The 15,016-nt window shown below is 41.0% G+C and overlaps 1 protein-coding gene across 1 annotated transcript; it reads left to right on the plus strand.

Moving 5' to 3' along the window:
- The first annotated feature begins 353 nt into the window (after positions 1 to 353).
- LOC121631562 (leucine-rich repeat, immunoglobulin-like domain and transmembrane domain-containing protein 3) lies at positions 354 to 15,002 on the plus strand. The gene is made up of 8 exons (XM_041972570.1): positions 354 to 435; positions 484 to 586; positions 4,111 to 4,167; positions 10,349 to 10,723; positions 10,815 to 10,900; positions 12,701 to 12,994; positions 13,925 to 13,984; positions 14,234 to 15,002. Exons 1-8 carry the CDS (start codon positions 354 to 356, stop codon positions 14,704 to 14,706), a joined length of 1,530 nt encoding a protein of 509 aa, XP_041828504.1. The 3' UTR covers positions 14,707 to 15,002.
- The last annotated feature ends 14 nt before the right edge of the window (positions 15,003 to 15,016 follow it).

The following is a 15,016-nucleotide window of genomic DNA, read 5'->3' on the forward strand; positions in this document are numbered from 1 at the left end:
AGGATTTAAGTAAGCTCAGAAATGTTTCTTTGTGATTTTTCCCTTTCAACAAACTTTTTATTCTCAACCCGGAACCTGCACTTAATAAGACCCAGCGTTTCCCCAGAGCCCAACTCCCACCAACCCTAGAAGATCAGGTTTATTTTCCATAATTACTCAATTAATGTCTGACATCTTTTTACTTCAGTAATTTTATATTAAAATAATTAATTAGGTTATTTTAATTCAGCACCAGATCCCAGCAGTAATCTAAGATCCTCTTTCCTCTAGAACAGTTTTATATTTACTCCTTTTAATGTAGAAGCAGCCTGGTTTTATTGTTGACATGTAATTACATCACGTCATGTCTGTACATGCCGTGCTACGTGCACACAGGCGAGCTGCACTCCCACCAGCAGAGAGAGCGCACGTTAGAACCTGCTGCATCAACCAGCCGTTAACAGGCAGAAACATCTTCTTTAACACCAGCTCGTATTTAATAAGAGCAGCAGGAGGAGGAGAAGCAAGTAGAGGAGAAGAGGCAGCAGGAGAAGCAGGAGGAGGAGAAGAAGCTGGAGGAGAACCTGGAGGCGGAGTTTCCTGCTCGGTGTTCCAAGGTCGGACTGAGAGAAGATCATTAAAGAAAATAAGATCGTTCATGAGTCTCAAACTGCAAGTCCGAGTCAAGTCTCAAGTCACTGGAAATGCGACTTAAGTGCGACTCGAGTCCGAGTCCCAGACTTGAGTCCCCATCTCTGGTATGACCCAGTACCCATAAACCAGGGTGTGAATTTACATCCGAGTTGAGATTCCACATTCAGTCTGACTTCCAGCAGCTCGGGCTGGTAAAACAGCTTCATAAAAACTCCACATTTCCACCCTCGCTTCAGTGTAAACAAGAACATTTTCAACATGTTTATTTTCAATTAATTTTCCATTTTAAAAACATTTTGAACCTGAAATTTATGAAGTATTTCAACATTTTTCCTTTAACATAGTTTTATTTATCCTAATTTATACTTATATTCTATATTTAATGTATAAAATATAAAATTTAATGTACATTTCTATTTTCAAAGAATATATAAATTTATTAATTAGATATATTTTAATTCCATATAGAACAAATATATCTTATAATTACAAACATATTTTTAATCTAAACATTTTCATCTCTTTTATGTTTATTTTATTTACATATTTAATCTAGTTTACATATTTACATTTATTACAACTTTCAGATGACGGCGGGCAAACAAAAACATTTAATCCCAGGTATCTGACACGATGATCAGAGGAACTTTTCCAGATCTACAAGTTATTTTAAACGTACATACGTGTACATTTCCACATGTGTAGTAATCCTGACCCCCTGACCTGACTCACCTCATCGTACAAACCTAAGTCACACTTATGAAGTCATAAAGATACGAGTTTCTTTAGATTTTACAAGCTGAACAGACCTTCCACAACAGATGATGAACAGCAAACATGATGCTATTAACGTTAAGTAATTGGTCCAAAGTTGACACTGGTCAGCTTAAAAAAATGTACGCTATCATCTATGTATTAACCACTGGTTGCAATTTCAGATGAGTCTGTTAATAAACGAGGAAGAGAGCTCTGGTCGGGTAACAGCATCAATGCCACAAGGTTCAAGCAGGATTCCTGAACCATGCCAAATAATTTAATACCAGAGTTTTCATAACCTAGTCAGCCTAGAACAGCGGGACACAGGTGAGGTAGAGGAGGCAGGAGAGTCAGGTGGAGGAGGCAGAAGAGTCAGGTGGAGGAGCAGGGGAGTGAGGTGGAGGTGAGTGGCAGAGGAAACAATGAAATAAAACACCAGCAGACAGGGTGCAAACTGTCACTGACACATTTAACTTCATAGATGTGCATCTAGGTGAGTCATAATTTCCTACTGATGGTGCTCGTTGTTTGATGAGTCTGTGTTGATAATAATAAAACACTGACATCAGTTACAGGAAGGGTGGTGTTCAGAATGAGTATGTGGTATGACTGCAGTGGTATTCGCTGGTACCACCACGGCTACCAAACATTGTAAGAAAACAACGGAAAAGAAAACACGTTATCACCTCTTTGCTGATAACGTGTTTTCTTTTCCGGTGCTGTGCAAAACGCATGTGCACAGTTCCAACCTTTCACCTGCCATCAGTCCGACCAGTGCACGGTAATGTTACTGTTTTTAGGCAAGGCAGTTTATTTGTACAGCACATTTCATGTACAGGACAATTCAAAGTGCTTTACATAAAACAAAAGCATTACAGATATTTAGAAATAGTAAAAGGCACCAACACATAATCACAATAAAATAATAAATTACATTAAAATGATTAAAAGCAAGATAAGTTAAAAAGTTTCCGTGTAGATTTCATGCATAGGCGCATGAGAAAAGAAATGTTTTTAACCTGGATTTAAAAATGTCTACATTTGGGGAAAGTTTAATCTCCACTAGCAGTTTGTTCCATTTGTTAGCAGCATAACAGCTAAAAGCTGCTTCTCCATGTTTAGTCTGGACTCTGGTCTAGACTAGTTGACCAGAGTCTTTGGATCTAAGAGCTCTGCTAGGTTTATATCAGAAGGGTTTAAAATCTATTCTGTGACTAGAAACCAGTATAAACTGGAAACCAGTATAAACTAGAAACCAGTGTAAAGATTTTAAAACTGGTGTGATGTGTTCAGATCTCTTAGTCCTGGTTAAAACTCTAGCAGCAGCGTTCTGGATGAGCTGCAGATGTTTAATGTTCTTTTTAGGAAGTCCTGTTAAAAGACCATTACAGTAATCCAGTCTACTGGAGATGGATCATGGATGAGTTTCTCTTGGTCTTTCTGGGAGACTAAACTTTTAATTCTGTTGATGTTTCTGAGCTGGTAAAAAGCTTCTTAGTGAAGCTTTGATGTGGCTGCTGAAAGTCAGGTCTGAGTCTATCAACACTCCCAGGTTATCAACTTGGTCGGTGGTTTTAAGAGCCCGAGTCTCCAGGTGTTTACCAATGCTGACCCTCTTCTCTTTCTACCAAACAGAATAATCTCAGTTTTGTCTTCATTTAATTGTAGAAAATTCTCCTTCATCCAGGTGTTTATTTGCTCCAAAACACATTAAGTCTGCTGGGCTGCATAACTGTGATTAATAATGCTAAAGTTCTGTAATATTTCACCCAAAGGGAGCATATTCTGTGATCTACAGTATCAAACGCAGCACTGAGATCCAACAGAACCAGGACTGATACTAGACCAGAACCAGGACTGATACTAGACCAGAATCAGTAGTCAACCTAATGTCATTTAACACTGTGACCAGAGCTGTTTCAGGGCTGTGATGAGGTCGGAAGCCGGACTGAAATTTATCAAGATTTCCACTTTCATTTAAAAAGTCATTAAACTGGTGAAATAGAACTTTCTCAATAATCTTGGAAATAAAAGAGGTTAGAGACGGTCTATAGTTGTTCATTATAGAGGCGTCTAGAGTCCTTTTCTTTAGGAGGCTTAATAGCAGCTATTTTTAGTGACTTGGGAAAAATGTCTGATGCCAGTGAGCTGTTAACTATCAGTAGGAGACCACTTTCTACTGAGGTAAAAACTGGTTTTAAAAACCACCAACAGATTAAATAAAAACACGTTTCTATCCTGGATCAGGACTTTTCCAGACTAAATTATTCTCCTTACTGGATGCTGCTTCATGTTATTCTGTATGCCTGAATAATAAAACATTTCTGAGAAATCTGCTGATTGCTTTCTGCCGAAAACATCTGGTTCGACCCGACCTTCTGGTTCTCTGGAAAAGGAAGGGTGTGAAACATTAATCAAGACACAACGTGAATGTTGTGTTATAAAGAACATTTAAAAACACGCGGTATTTCTGCTGTGGCAGATAAACAGATGTTCAGATTAAAGTTTTGTTTAAGGGACTTTTTTTTTCTTTAACAAACAAACTGTTTGGGACACCAACAGGTAAAAGACAAGAAGATGTCAACCTGACAAGGGAATGGCAAACACCTTTAAAGTAGGTCAAACCAGGAAGTGTTCGGCTGCTAATGATGGTTCCGGTTCACTGACCGGGTCAGTTAAATAAGCAGCTGTTTGTAACAGGTAAGCTTCACCTGACATTAGCCATATTCTGCTGATCTGCCGGTCTCATACGGACCCGAACACAAACACCAGATCCAGGTAGTTGTTCAGATTTATCCGGTATGTTTTAACGGAACCAAACCACCCGTTTTTCAGAATAAACTTAAAATTTTCGGCTTTTTTTTATGGAGTTCGGTTCACGTGTTTCTTTTATTTATGAGCTGAAGTTTGAGCACAATAAAAACTAAAATAAAAATTAAAAAGTTACTGATACTGAAAACGGTACCGGTTAGATTCAGCTGTCCCTCACTCGAACCGCTCCCTGGTTCTGTTCCGTTGGGTTCAGTGTTAGCATACAGTTTAATACAGTCATGGCTCGGTCGTTTTACCTGGTGCGTGTGCCGTTCGGGCTGAACCGTGTTCCGCGTCCTCTGACCCGGTGGCCGATGTTCCGGTCCCCGTCCATGAGACACAAACTGGCCGTCCATAGCGGACATGTTCACCCCAACCCGAACCACCAACTTCCAGGACTCACGAGGGGAAGAGAACCGATTACAGACCAGCCTAAAAGTGAGGCGCGTTCACGTGGGGCGGCCGTTACAGATTTATCAACCTGATCTGTCAGCACGCGCCACCTGCAGGCTGGGAGAGTAACTACATCCGGTTATTTTGGAGGAGTGAAGAGGCTGAAGAAACTGGACTGCGGAGATGTAATTAATTCCAGTTTAATATAATGTATGATCTCCTCCAGTTCATGGCTAATATGTTTTTTTTTTTTTATTTAGCTGCATTTCCTGCTGGTGGCAGCTAAGCATGTTTTTAACTTTCATCTTAAAGGTTTTATCTAAAACTGGAGTGGCTTACTTAGGTGAGAGAGATGTAATAAGAAAACGACTTTTCACACAATTACTGTAAAACTAAGTACAAGATATCCCCCTTTTTAATCAGATACCTCTCTCTCCCTCTCCCTACAATCTTACATCCCTCATTACATTAATAAACACTCAGTACAGAGCTCTCATGCTGGTCAAGTCACCATCAGTGTTAACATTAACACTTCCTGCAGAGGAGAAGGCGTCCTCAAGCGGAACTGGCACAGTGCTCTTATTGTGAAAGCTCACGAGTGCTACGTCCGGTAACGTATTAACGTTAGCTTTGAACATCGATGGGCGTTTGGAGTTTGAGCCTGAATAGAAAAGCGTTTTAATTGTTTTGTGTGTGTTATAAATATGGACCGTATTTTTGTGTCTGAAGTAAAGTTCAGAAATAAAGTATTGAACTGAAATAATAAAATGCTACTAGAGATGAGACTTACGAAGGATCTTGAGGAGCCGTTCCTTTCAAAGAACCATTCAAAATGGCTCGTTATTTTATTTTGTGTTTTGTTTTGTTTCGTTTTTAGAATTCAATAAGGGATAACACATTTTTTAATCAAGGAAAAAAATAGTCACTGGTAACAATCAGAAGGTAAGATTTGGATCAGAATAACTCAAATTTACATATACCAGTATTATATAATGTGATGGTGGGAATTATTCTCAAATATTGGTCATAATTTCATTTTGCCTGAGTTTTCATGATAATCATTCCATAAGGTGGCTCATCCCCAAGCTTTGACAGTGATATCACTATTATGGATTTTCCCTGGCCAAAAAAAAACTCTGTGGCACAATGAAAACTAAGCAGGTTACAATTAACTTCCATGCAAAACAAATTTTCTAAAAAAAATTACACATATGGACATTTTAGTAATGCAAAAAAACTCACAACATTCAAGAATAATAAATAATTAAAATATGTAACTATATAAAGCCTACTATACAAGATTAAAAAAATATTGGAAAAATGTAAATAAAAAGAAGGAATAAACCTGAGCATCATCAGTGTAAATTGTAGTAAAAGAGACATTTACATCCAAGGTGCAGGTACAGGTGAACCCTATTCAATTCAATTCAATTCAATTCAATTCAATTCAGTTAATTTCAATTCAAGTTAAATCAGCTTCATTTGTATTGCACCACTTTACAGACAAATCAATTTGAGTCAATTCATAATAAATATTAGCCCAGTTGAGGAAAGGAGCTCGCTGCTTATTTAGCAGCTACAGCTGGTAATTCGAGTAATTAGACTCCAAACTCTTGTCTGCAGCAACTAACAGGAAATATGCCCCAGCACATCAACAGAGATATAACACAAGTCATACAGTAGTACTCACTTTTCAGTTCAGTTCAGTTCAGTTCAGTTTCAGTTTATTGAACATGGTTAGACATTTTGTTTACACTTTCACAATCAATATAAATCACAATAAAACTCCACCGGAGACTTTTCACATTACCTAAGCTGGAACTCGGGTCCTGCACGATTTTAGTCCACTATTAAACTAGGACACGCAAACTTTTAACTCTGTGACGTCATTCACGATATAACCAAACCCTGCGCCGCTCAGAAACACCGAAATCAACACTGATGAACAGACAGCCACTTAAACAATAACTTAATACTATAAACTGCCGACTTTCTTTCCTACTTACACGTATTTATTTATTACACGTTTCAGGGGAACAACATGGTTCAGTGTTTGTTACTGTTCATTTAAAAAAAAAGGATGAAATATATTTTTACATTGTTGTAAAACTTGCCATGTTTCCTCAATTAAAATAATTCAAACAAGCCAAAAAAAAAAACAAAATTCTTTTGTATATTTAACATCAGAGACGTTGACACACAAACTAAAGGCGTCGGGTGTGTGATGATGGCTAAATGATCAAAAGAACAGCTTCGTTCAGCTCATGATCCCGGCTTAGCTTCAAAACACGCAGAGCAAAATATTAATGAAAACACAACAAACTTAACTCCAACACAGTTGCCAAGCCAGGACGTTAAGAGGTAGATCTTCAGCTTCTGTCCATTGTCTGGGGTAGTTCCCCAGAACCAGGTACCAAGACCCACAACAAAGATGAGATCCTCAGGAAAGCAGCACAGAAGCATCAGCAGCCAGAAACGCCTGAAAGTCGAGGCACAGCTCTCCCACACAGGAGAGGAGAGCGAAGCAGCGATCCACATCCTCACTCAGGCTGAAACTGCAAAAGGCCACAGCTAAACTACAGCCAAGTTCCAAATGGACAGAACAGCAACAGAGAAGCCACCACGCAGCCCACCACGCCAGCTCTAGCCTGGGACAAAGACACCTGCAGAGCCACTCCCTGCAGTGAGAGCCACGTCTGCTGTGAATGGCCACGAAACTTCTGGAATTTCCCAGTTTGGTGGTAAATTAAGTTCGTCTGATTCTGAAGAGGAAGAGTTTCCTTCATGGCTGATCGCGGTTCATTCGGACACGTGTGTAAAAACAGTGGTCAGAAAAAAAAATGCCACTATCATAATATTTCTCTTTTCTTCACTTGTGAGGACATGACTTCTGTTTACCTTCCTGCAGAACCATGCAGGGATCTCCAACTCCAGTCCTCGTGAGCTACTGTCCTGCAGGTTGTACATGTTTCCCTCCTGCAACACACCTGACTCAAATCAAGATTAAGAGGCTTGTGCAGAATCTTGCATTTGAGTGTGGCATGTTCCAGTAGGGAAACATGTAAAAGCTGCAGGACAGCAGCTCACAAGAACCAGAGTTGGCAATCCCGGATAGGCGAGCCTCAGAAACGGTCATTCAAGCGAAGCGCCGGATTACAACAGTAACCGAGGCGGGAAAGCGCACCATCACTGCAGACTCACAAGATAAATACTACAGAAATTAAATGAGTGAAAAGATGAGCACATGTAGAGAAAGATGGAAACAAATGAGACCAGAAAAACTTGATAACTTGAACAAAGAACCAACAATGAGCAGCAGGACAGTGACCATGACAGTTATTTGAAGTTTAGTTAAAATGATCCACGAGGCAGGATGGAGGTAAATTATCTTTGGGCTCCAGAAGGCTCGTGTGGGCCCTGATGCTGTGATGTGACAGTGAGGATTAAGTTGCACCTCTAAGCAGTGTAATCCCAGCTAATCTGGGATTCAGTTTCACTCTACAGCATGGACAAAGACCGAAGAGGACTGCAAGCATGGACAGCAAAAAATTTGTATAAACACAGTTTGTCTGATGAGAGATGTTCCTGCTGGTGCTCATTCACGTTCTGCAGCTGGTTCTGTTGGAGGTCCAGTCCTGTCCAGCATCGTGTGCCTGCACATATGGGATCGGTGGACTGGAAGAACTCAGGTGGAGTGAAGGTCTCGTTGTCATCTCTGTGTTTCTGTGTTCAGCTGATCTGTTGTTGCACAGTATAACCCCTAAACCTGCTGGAACTTGTCAATGAACACTGATGGTGCACAGACAGATTTAACAATCAGATCGGGTTGGACCCTTTTTCCTCCAGAACTGCCTTAATTCTTGGTGTGATAGATGGAAGCAGGTGGTGGAAACCTTCCTCAGAGGTTTTCTCCATATTGACATGACAGCCTCACACAGTTGCTGCAGGTTTGTCGGCTGCATCCATGATGAGAATCTCCCGTTCCACCACATCCCAAAGCTGCTTTATGGGATTGAGATGTGTGGAGGCCGTTGGAGTCCAGTGGACTTGTCGTCATGTTCAGGAAACCAGTTTAGGAATTTTCACCCTATTTTAACACCAGTCAGACAACTAGTGAGTTGATGGATAAAAGCTTTATTGATTACACCACTCCTTGCATATGCATTTTTTATGCTTTTTATCCTTTCATTTTCTTAACCACTTATTTCAAATCAGGGTTGCGAAGGGGCGGAGTCTAGCCCAGCAGTTAGCACGTGAGAGGCAGGGTACACCTGGACAGGTCACCAGTCTATCACAGGGTCAACACAGAGAAACAAACAGCCACTCACTTCTAGGAAGGATTTAGAGTGACCAATTAACCAAACATGCATGTCTCTGGATTGTGAGAGAAAGCTGGAGAACCCAGAGAGAACCCACGCACACACAGGGAGAACATGCAAACTCCACACAGAAAGGCAGGAATGAACGAAATTTATTCTTTTGACCAGAGCCTACGGGGTGGATGCTGGGGTGGCAGAGCGATTCCAAACAAAAGCAGGCAATATTCTGCAGCAGTAGCAGCAGGCATGAAGCAAACAGCAAGGCGGGAAGTGTGCAGCTTGAAGAGAACGCCCAGGTAGATGGGAAGCAGATCACACGGGATGCAGGACAGAAGCTCCAGTTTTCTGCATGAACTAACCTGCCATTGTCGCTTCATCTAGGCCTTATTTACATTACTGAAATATTATCTGGTGTAACACATTTCCAACCCTACAAAAAATCTGGAAATTCTCTGGAAGTCATGCACACCTTATCATGGTTTAAATACAATTCTTTACCAGACCTCTTTTATATCATTAGTCTTTAAGGCCTTGCTAAGTATTTAATGTACCAGGCTGTCCATAAACTCAGCCATTAACTGTGACCTCATTCCAGTCTTCCCCCAACACACACACCAATACCACCAAGAATAAAAACTGAATTACTGAAAAAAAAAACTTACCTCATCTAAAATGTTCCAGCTTTAGTTTAAGGACGGCAGATTTCAAATGAGCTCAACAAGAAAGTAAAAATGCCAAATTCTGTCTCAGTCTTCAAGATAATTAAACCAGTTGTAGACAGATTACTGATTCTATCAACTTTGCGTACAGGTGAGATGATCTATACCTCGTGATTTCTCTTTGCTGGATGTTTGATCAAGTCTTGAATATATCTGTTAATCTGATGTAATCAGAATGCTGGATTATTTCCTGTGTGTCTGATTTAACTAAAGACAAACTAGTCTGTATTCTGTGTATTATTATTTCATTTTTGGAAAACTGGGCCCTCTTTTGTAACCTTTATTTGGGGTATGATACCTTCACTTTTATATTACTGTCAAAGAAATGTCTTTCATAAAGCGTTGGACATAATCAGCAACAATAGTCAGGTTGGCTGTCGTGGTTAAACCAGTCTGTGTTGGTACTTGTAAAGGTTTGGGTTAGTAAAGGTATCTCATATATTTAAAGTCATAATTACGATGAGACAAAAAGTCATAATTATGAAACAAAATATTGGGATTATGGGATTTTAAATGTAAAAGATTAAATTAATTGTGGTGTTTTATCTTATAATCCTTACAAGTTCTACCTCTCTGTAACGATGACTAGTCAGATTTTGCATTGCGCTGACACCAGCTTGTTTTATTAAAGGAGAGAAATAATCCACCAAATTTCCTTAGTCTTTGTGCAAAGTTTGTTCATTTCCAGCTCTGACATGTTTATTGTTTACGTGGCAGGTTGGTGCAGTGCAGTGACCCGGAAATATCAGCAGTCCCTGTAAACGTCCCCCCCGACACAGTCAAACTTCGCCTTGAAAAGACCTTCATCTCCAAGGTGCCCCGAGCAGCCTTCTACAACCTCTCAGAGCTTCGCTTTTTATGGCTGACCTACAACTCCATAACAACCATCCACCCCAGCAGCTTCGTCAACCTAAAGGCTTTAAGAGAGCTGCGCCTGGACGGAAACCTGCTGACCACCTTCCCCTGGGAGGGGCTCCGGGACATGCCCCGCCTCCAGACTCTGGGGCTCCACAACAACCGCCTGTCCAGCCTTCCAGCCCACGCTGCTCTGTTTCTCCAAAACATCACCTACCTGGACCTGTCCAGTAACAGGTGGGTTCATGAAAATACATGTAGAAGCTGTCAGTATAAAACAGGTGTGCTCCACGTTTGAATCTTCCTCTTCACCTGTCCTCCTCCTCAGACTGACTATATTACCAGCTGAACTCTTGGACCTCTGGTTTCCTCTTCCAGGACTGGAGGGTGGGCCCGTGCAGAGAAAAATCCTGGGTAAAATCTCTTTTGGACCAGAACATAGACAACGTTTTGTACTATGAGGAAATATATTTGTGGGACGAGCAGCAGAGTTGGGTATGTGGGTTGGTCCCATGAAAATCAGTTGATCCTGATGTTGATTCTTATTCGGAAATCTGAAGAAATAAAACATATTTGAAATTTAAAAATGTCTTTATTAACAAACAGGGACCTAAGCATTACGTGGAAGAACCAAACACAGCTGCAGCAGCCTGATTCCTCCTCCTATACTGGTCACCAGGTTGGTCACACACTCCTTCAACCAGCTTCTGTCACCAGTCAGCACATCAATCAATCTTTATTTATACAGCACTTTTTATACACAGAGAAGCTCAAAGTGCAGTACAAATTAATAAATAAATAAAAATTCATCCCAATGCACCAACCAAGTGGCAACCTCCAGCAGTAAAATGTGGAGCTTATGCAAAGTGCAAAAAATTGCAGTTCCCTCCTCATCCACTAGGGGCTCCAAAACAGACCAAATCCCCATAGACTCCCATGTTAAAAAGACCAACTTCACGCAGAAATAAACATGTTTAAAGCCTGGTACAAAAATCCATTTTAGGATTGCTGCCCTCTGGTGTTCACAAAGGCTATTTCATAGATGTGGACCATAGTGGCTAAAAGCCCTCTCTACACAGATTTTGGCTCTTAAAAAGCCTCGACAGTTGTAGAAGGCTCACAGTGTAAAAGCAGTTTTGATCAATATTCAGGATGGAAATCATTAAGAGCCTTGAAGACTGGCAAGAGAATCTTAAAATGAGTCCTAAATCTAACAGGAGGCCAGTGCAAAGACTAGAGTAATGTGTTCTCGCCTCGCGGTCCCAGTCAGAACTTTAGAAGCTCAGTTATGTAATGTGGTTGTGTTGGTCACTCTGGTAACAACAGCTGATCCCACAAGTGTCTATTAAGGTTGAGGTCAAGACTGCAGGCAGGTCCTTAATCCTCTGGAAGTAGTCTCTGATAGACCCCACTAGAGTTCAGTCCCAGACTGGAGATAAAGGATCACCACTGGTTGCATCTCTATAAGTTTCTGCACTCAGATTTCCTCCATTGATGACAACCCTTGTTTTTCCAGTGACAGTGAGGCCGTAACTCTCCATCCCCATGTTTCCCCATCAGTGCAGCAATCAGCAGCGTTCTCCATGTCTCCTCCACACTTTGACCCTACAATCCAACTTCTGTAGACAGAACCTGGACTCTGAACGTAACCGTCCTCCACGTCTCTGCCGGGGCACCAGAGTCTCATAACAACAGTCAACAACAGAATCCTCCGTTTGTCAGAGATGTGGCAAGTTTTTTATGGGCTCAACCCACATCTTCACCTCTGCTGCTCATCCCACAAACAGGTTTTCTCAAAAAATGAGAAGATTTATTACCAACAAGCACTGTTACAACAAAGAAATAATCCACCAAACACTTGTCTTCTGACTTTTTATGCTAAATTTATACTAAACACTTATCTTTGCCCCACGGGGATGCCATTAACTTCACTCTTTCTCAGTTCTTGAACACACACATCAACATCAGTCTGTGTTAAAGCTTTAAAGCTTTCAGGTACCAGTAAAGCTCAAAATGAGCAATTACTGTAGATTTAATACAACAAAAGTGTGTTTTTCTTTTACCGCTGAACATGGAGCTTAAGGGTTAGCGAAGATCCTCGTGGACGGCCAAAAAGTTTGGGCCGGTTCATGGTCTTCTTCAGTAACTCCCCTGAATGTATGTCACAGATCTAACATGATCATTTAAACACCTCCAACTATCCTGGATGCCTAGGTCTACATGACAACCCCTGGTTGTGTGACTGCCAGATCTCCATGCTGACCCAGTTGTCCATGTCCATTGGGAGTTCAGTGGTTCTGATGGATCAGCTGCTGATGTGCAGCAGGTCTCTGGGTCAGTCGGGGATGCTGCTGACCCAGGCCAAGCTGTCTCGCTGTATGAGGCCGTCTGTCCAGCCTGCAGCCACCCGGGTCATCTCTCCACTGGGCAGCAACGTGATCCTGCGATGTGATGCGAGTGGCTACCCAACGCCAACACTGACCTGGATCAAAACCACAGCCTACACTGGTAAGGGTCAGTCAAACATGCTGCAGGGTATCGAGCTACGATAGGGACAAAAGGTTTAGAACTTGTATCTCCTTATTTTAGGTAGTGGTGGGCAGATCAATCCAAATATCGACAATATCTACACCATCGTTGATATCGTTGTGGGTTGATACTAATCTGATAACACTGATACTTTAATGTAAGGCTTTGAAAATTGTCAGAATCTTCATAAATAAGGAGGATAAAGTGGTTTTTTAGTGGATTTGGTTCATGTCTATGACAAGGCACTATCATGCCCAAAATCAGCTTCAGGACCAGAAAATCCCACAGCCTTTTAACTAACGCAACACTTGTTACACTTTCTGCATAGAAGATGTCCATGTTCTGGCCACAAATTTAATACAACTTTCTAAATACAGAAAGACGTACTATTCCAAAACATGGTGACATTGTAATATATATTTGTGTGTCATCTGCATAGCTATGGTAACTAATTTATCACCTATGCCAGTGAGAGTATGTAGATGTTAAACAGAAAAGGCCCCAGTGTCGAACAAAGAACCATACCAAGCAAATCAAGTAAATAAAAGCTGAACTTTAAACATTATGGTGCTTTAAATTTCTCCTTTTATCCAGACACGCTTGTAATTTAAACCTGGCCTCCAGCTGTCTCTGTCTCTACTACCATACTCCATGTCCTCTAAGAGACGGTTCCTTCTTTACATAGGGGCACTATCCTAGTCTTTCCTGGTATGTAATTAACCTCTTGGTGTGCACATCCAACTAAAGCCCCCCTTTAAAGATTTGCCTCTTTCAGACAGGAAGTGGTTCTTTTCTTTCACTACAAAGAATCGACTCTTAGAGCCGACTCGTTCATGAACAACACATCAGTGGATGATATGAGCATTAGATCATAAATACAGTCAAACTACAGTCTGATTTTCTGCACAGATTGTTGCCAACAAGACATCCTGCAGAACTCTGAACAGCTACCCAGGATTTTGGAGAGTTGTAAGTTTTGTCATATTAAAGAAACATCTTTGTGTAATTCAGAATTCTTATTGTTCATCTGTCTGTTTTCCCATCTTGTTTGTAGTAGTGGAGCAGTAAATCTCTTATTCATAAAAAAGCATAAATCTGTCATGGTTTTATTATTAGGAGTACCATTTAAATCATCTTAGATACTCCTTAAAATGCTATGCTGCCTAACATGGAGCAGACTTGTGTTGGATGCTGAGACTGTTTTCCTTCATGTTCTAGTTATGCAGGCGTCTCCTCGAGTCGGGGTCCGCTGGTCAATCATCAGTCTGAACGGGTTATCTTACAAAGATGCTGGTGAGTATCGCTGCCAGGCCCGAAACATGGCAGGCATTTCTGAGGCGCCAATCAAACTCAAGGTGATGGGAATCAGCAGACTACGACGCCCTCCAAAGAAAAAATCCAAAAAGATTCCATCTAAATCTCCATCCAGATCCAGGAGACCAAACCAAACCCCAGCTGCTTCTAACAGCCTCTCAGGGAAGGTGAATTTAACCGCCACAACCATACCACCATCTTTGAAGAATATGGCCCAGAAAGCTCAACGTCCTCAGTCCTCAGTGTTTCAGGAAATCAAGCAGATAAAAAGGCATGAAATGAACTCAGTAGAAGCACATAAGAAGACCCTCACACTCATCAAGTCTACATCAAGACAGCTAAACACCTCTGAAAGTACTCTTTCAACACTTGTCTGAATCACTGAATTTGCTAAATTTCAACCTGGAAAACAAATTCCGCTTTTTCTTGTGAAAACTTATAGCTTCCAAGTTCCTGCTGCTATCCCAGATATGGCACAGTTGTTGATGGCATTTGTTTGTAAAACATCAATAAACTGTGACACAGAAAGTAACGTCTGTGGAGTAATTATTTTAAGGGAAGTTTTCTTTGTTCAGGTTTTGAACAACAATCTCAAAATACCAGACCAAGAACCTCACATCACAGACTTGGATGTGGTCTCAGCTGTGCCTGACAAATTTCGTCACATCTAAACAAAATCCATCCACA

Source organism: Melanotaenia boesemani, chromosome 20, assembly GCF_017639745.1.
Source record: "Melanotaenia boesemani isolate fMelBoe1 chromosome 20, fMelBoe1.pri, whole genome shotgun sequence".
Lineage (NCBI taxonomy): Eukaryota > Metazoa > Chordata > Actinopteri > Atheriniformes > Melanotaeniidae > Melanotaenia > Melanotaenia boesemani.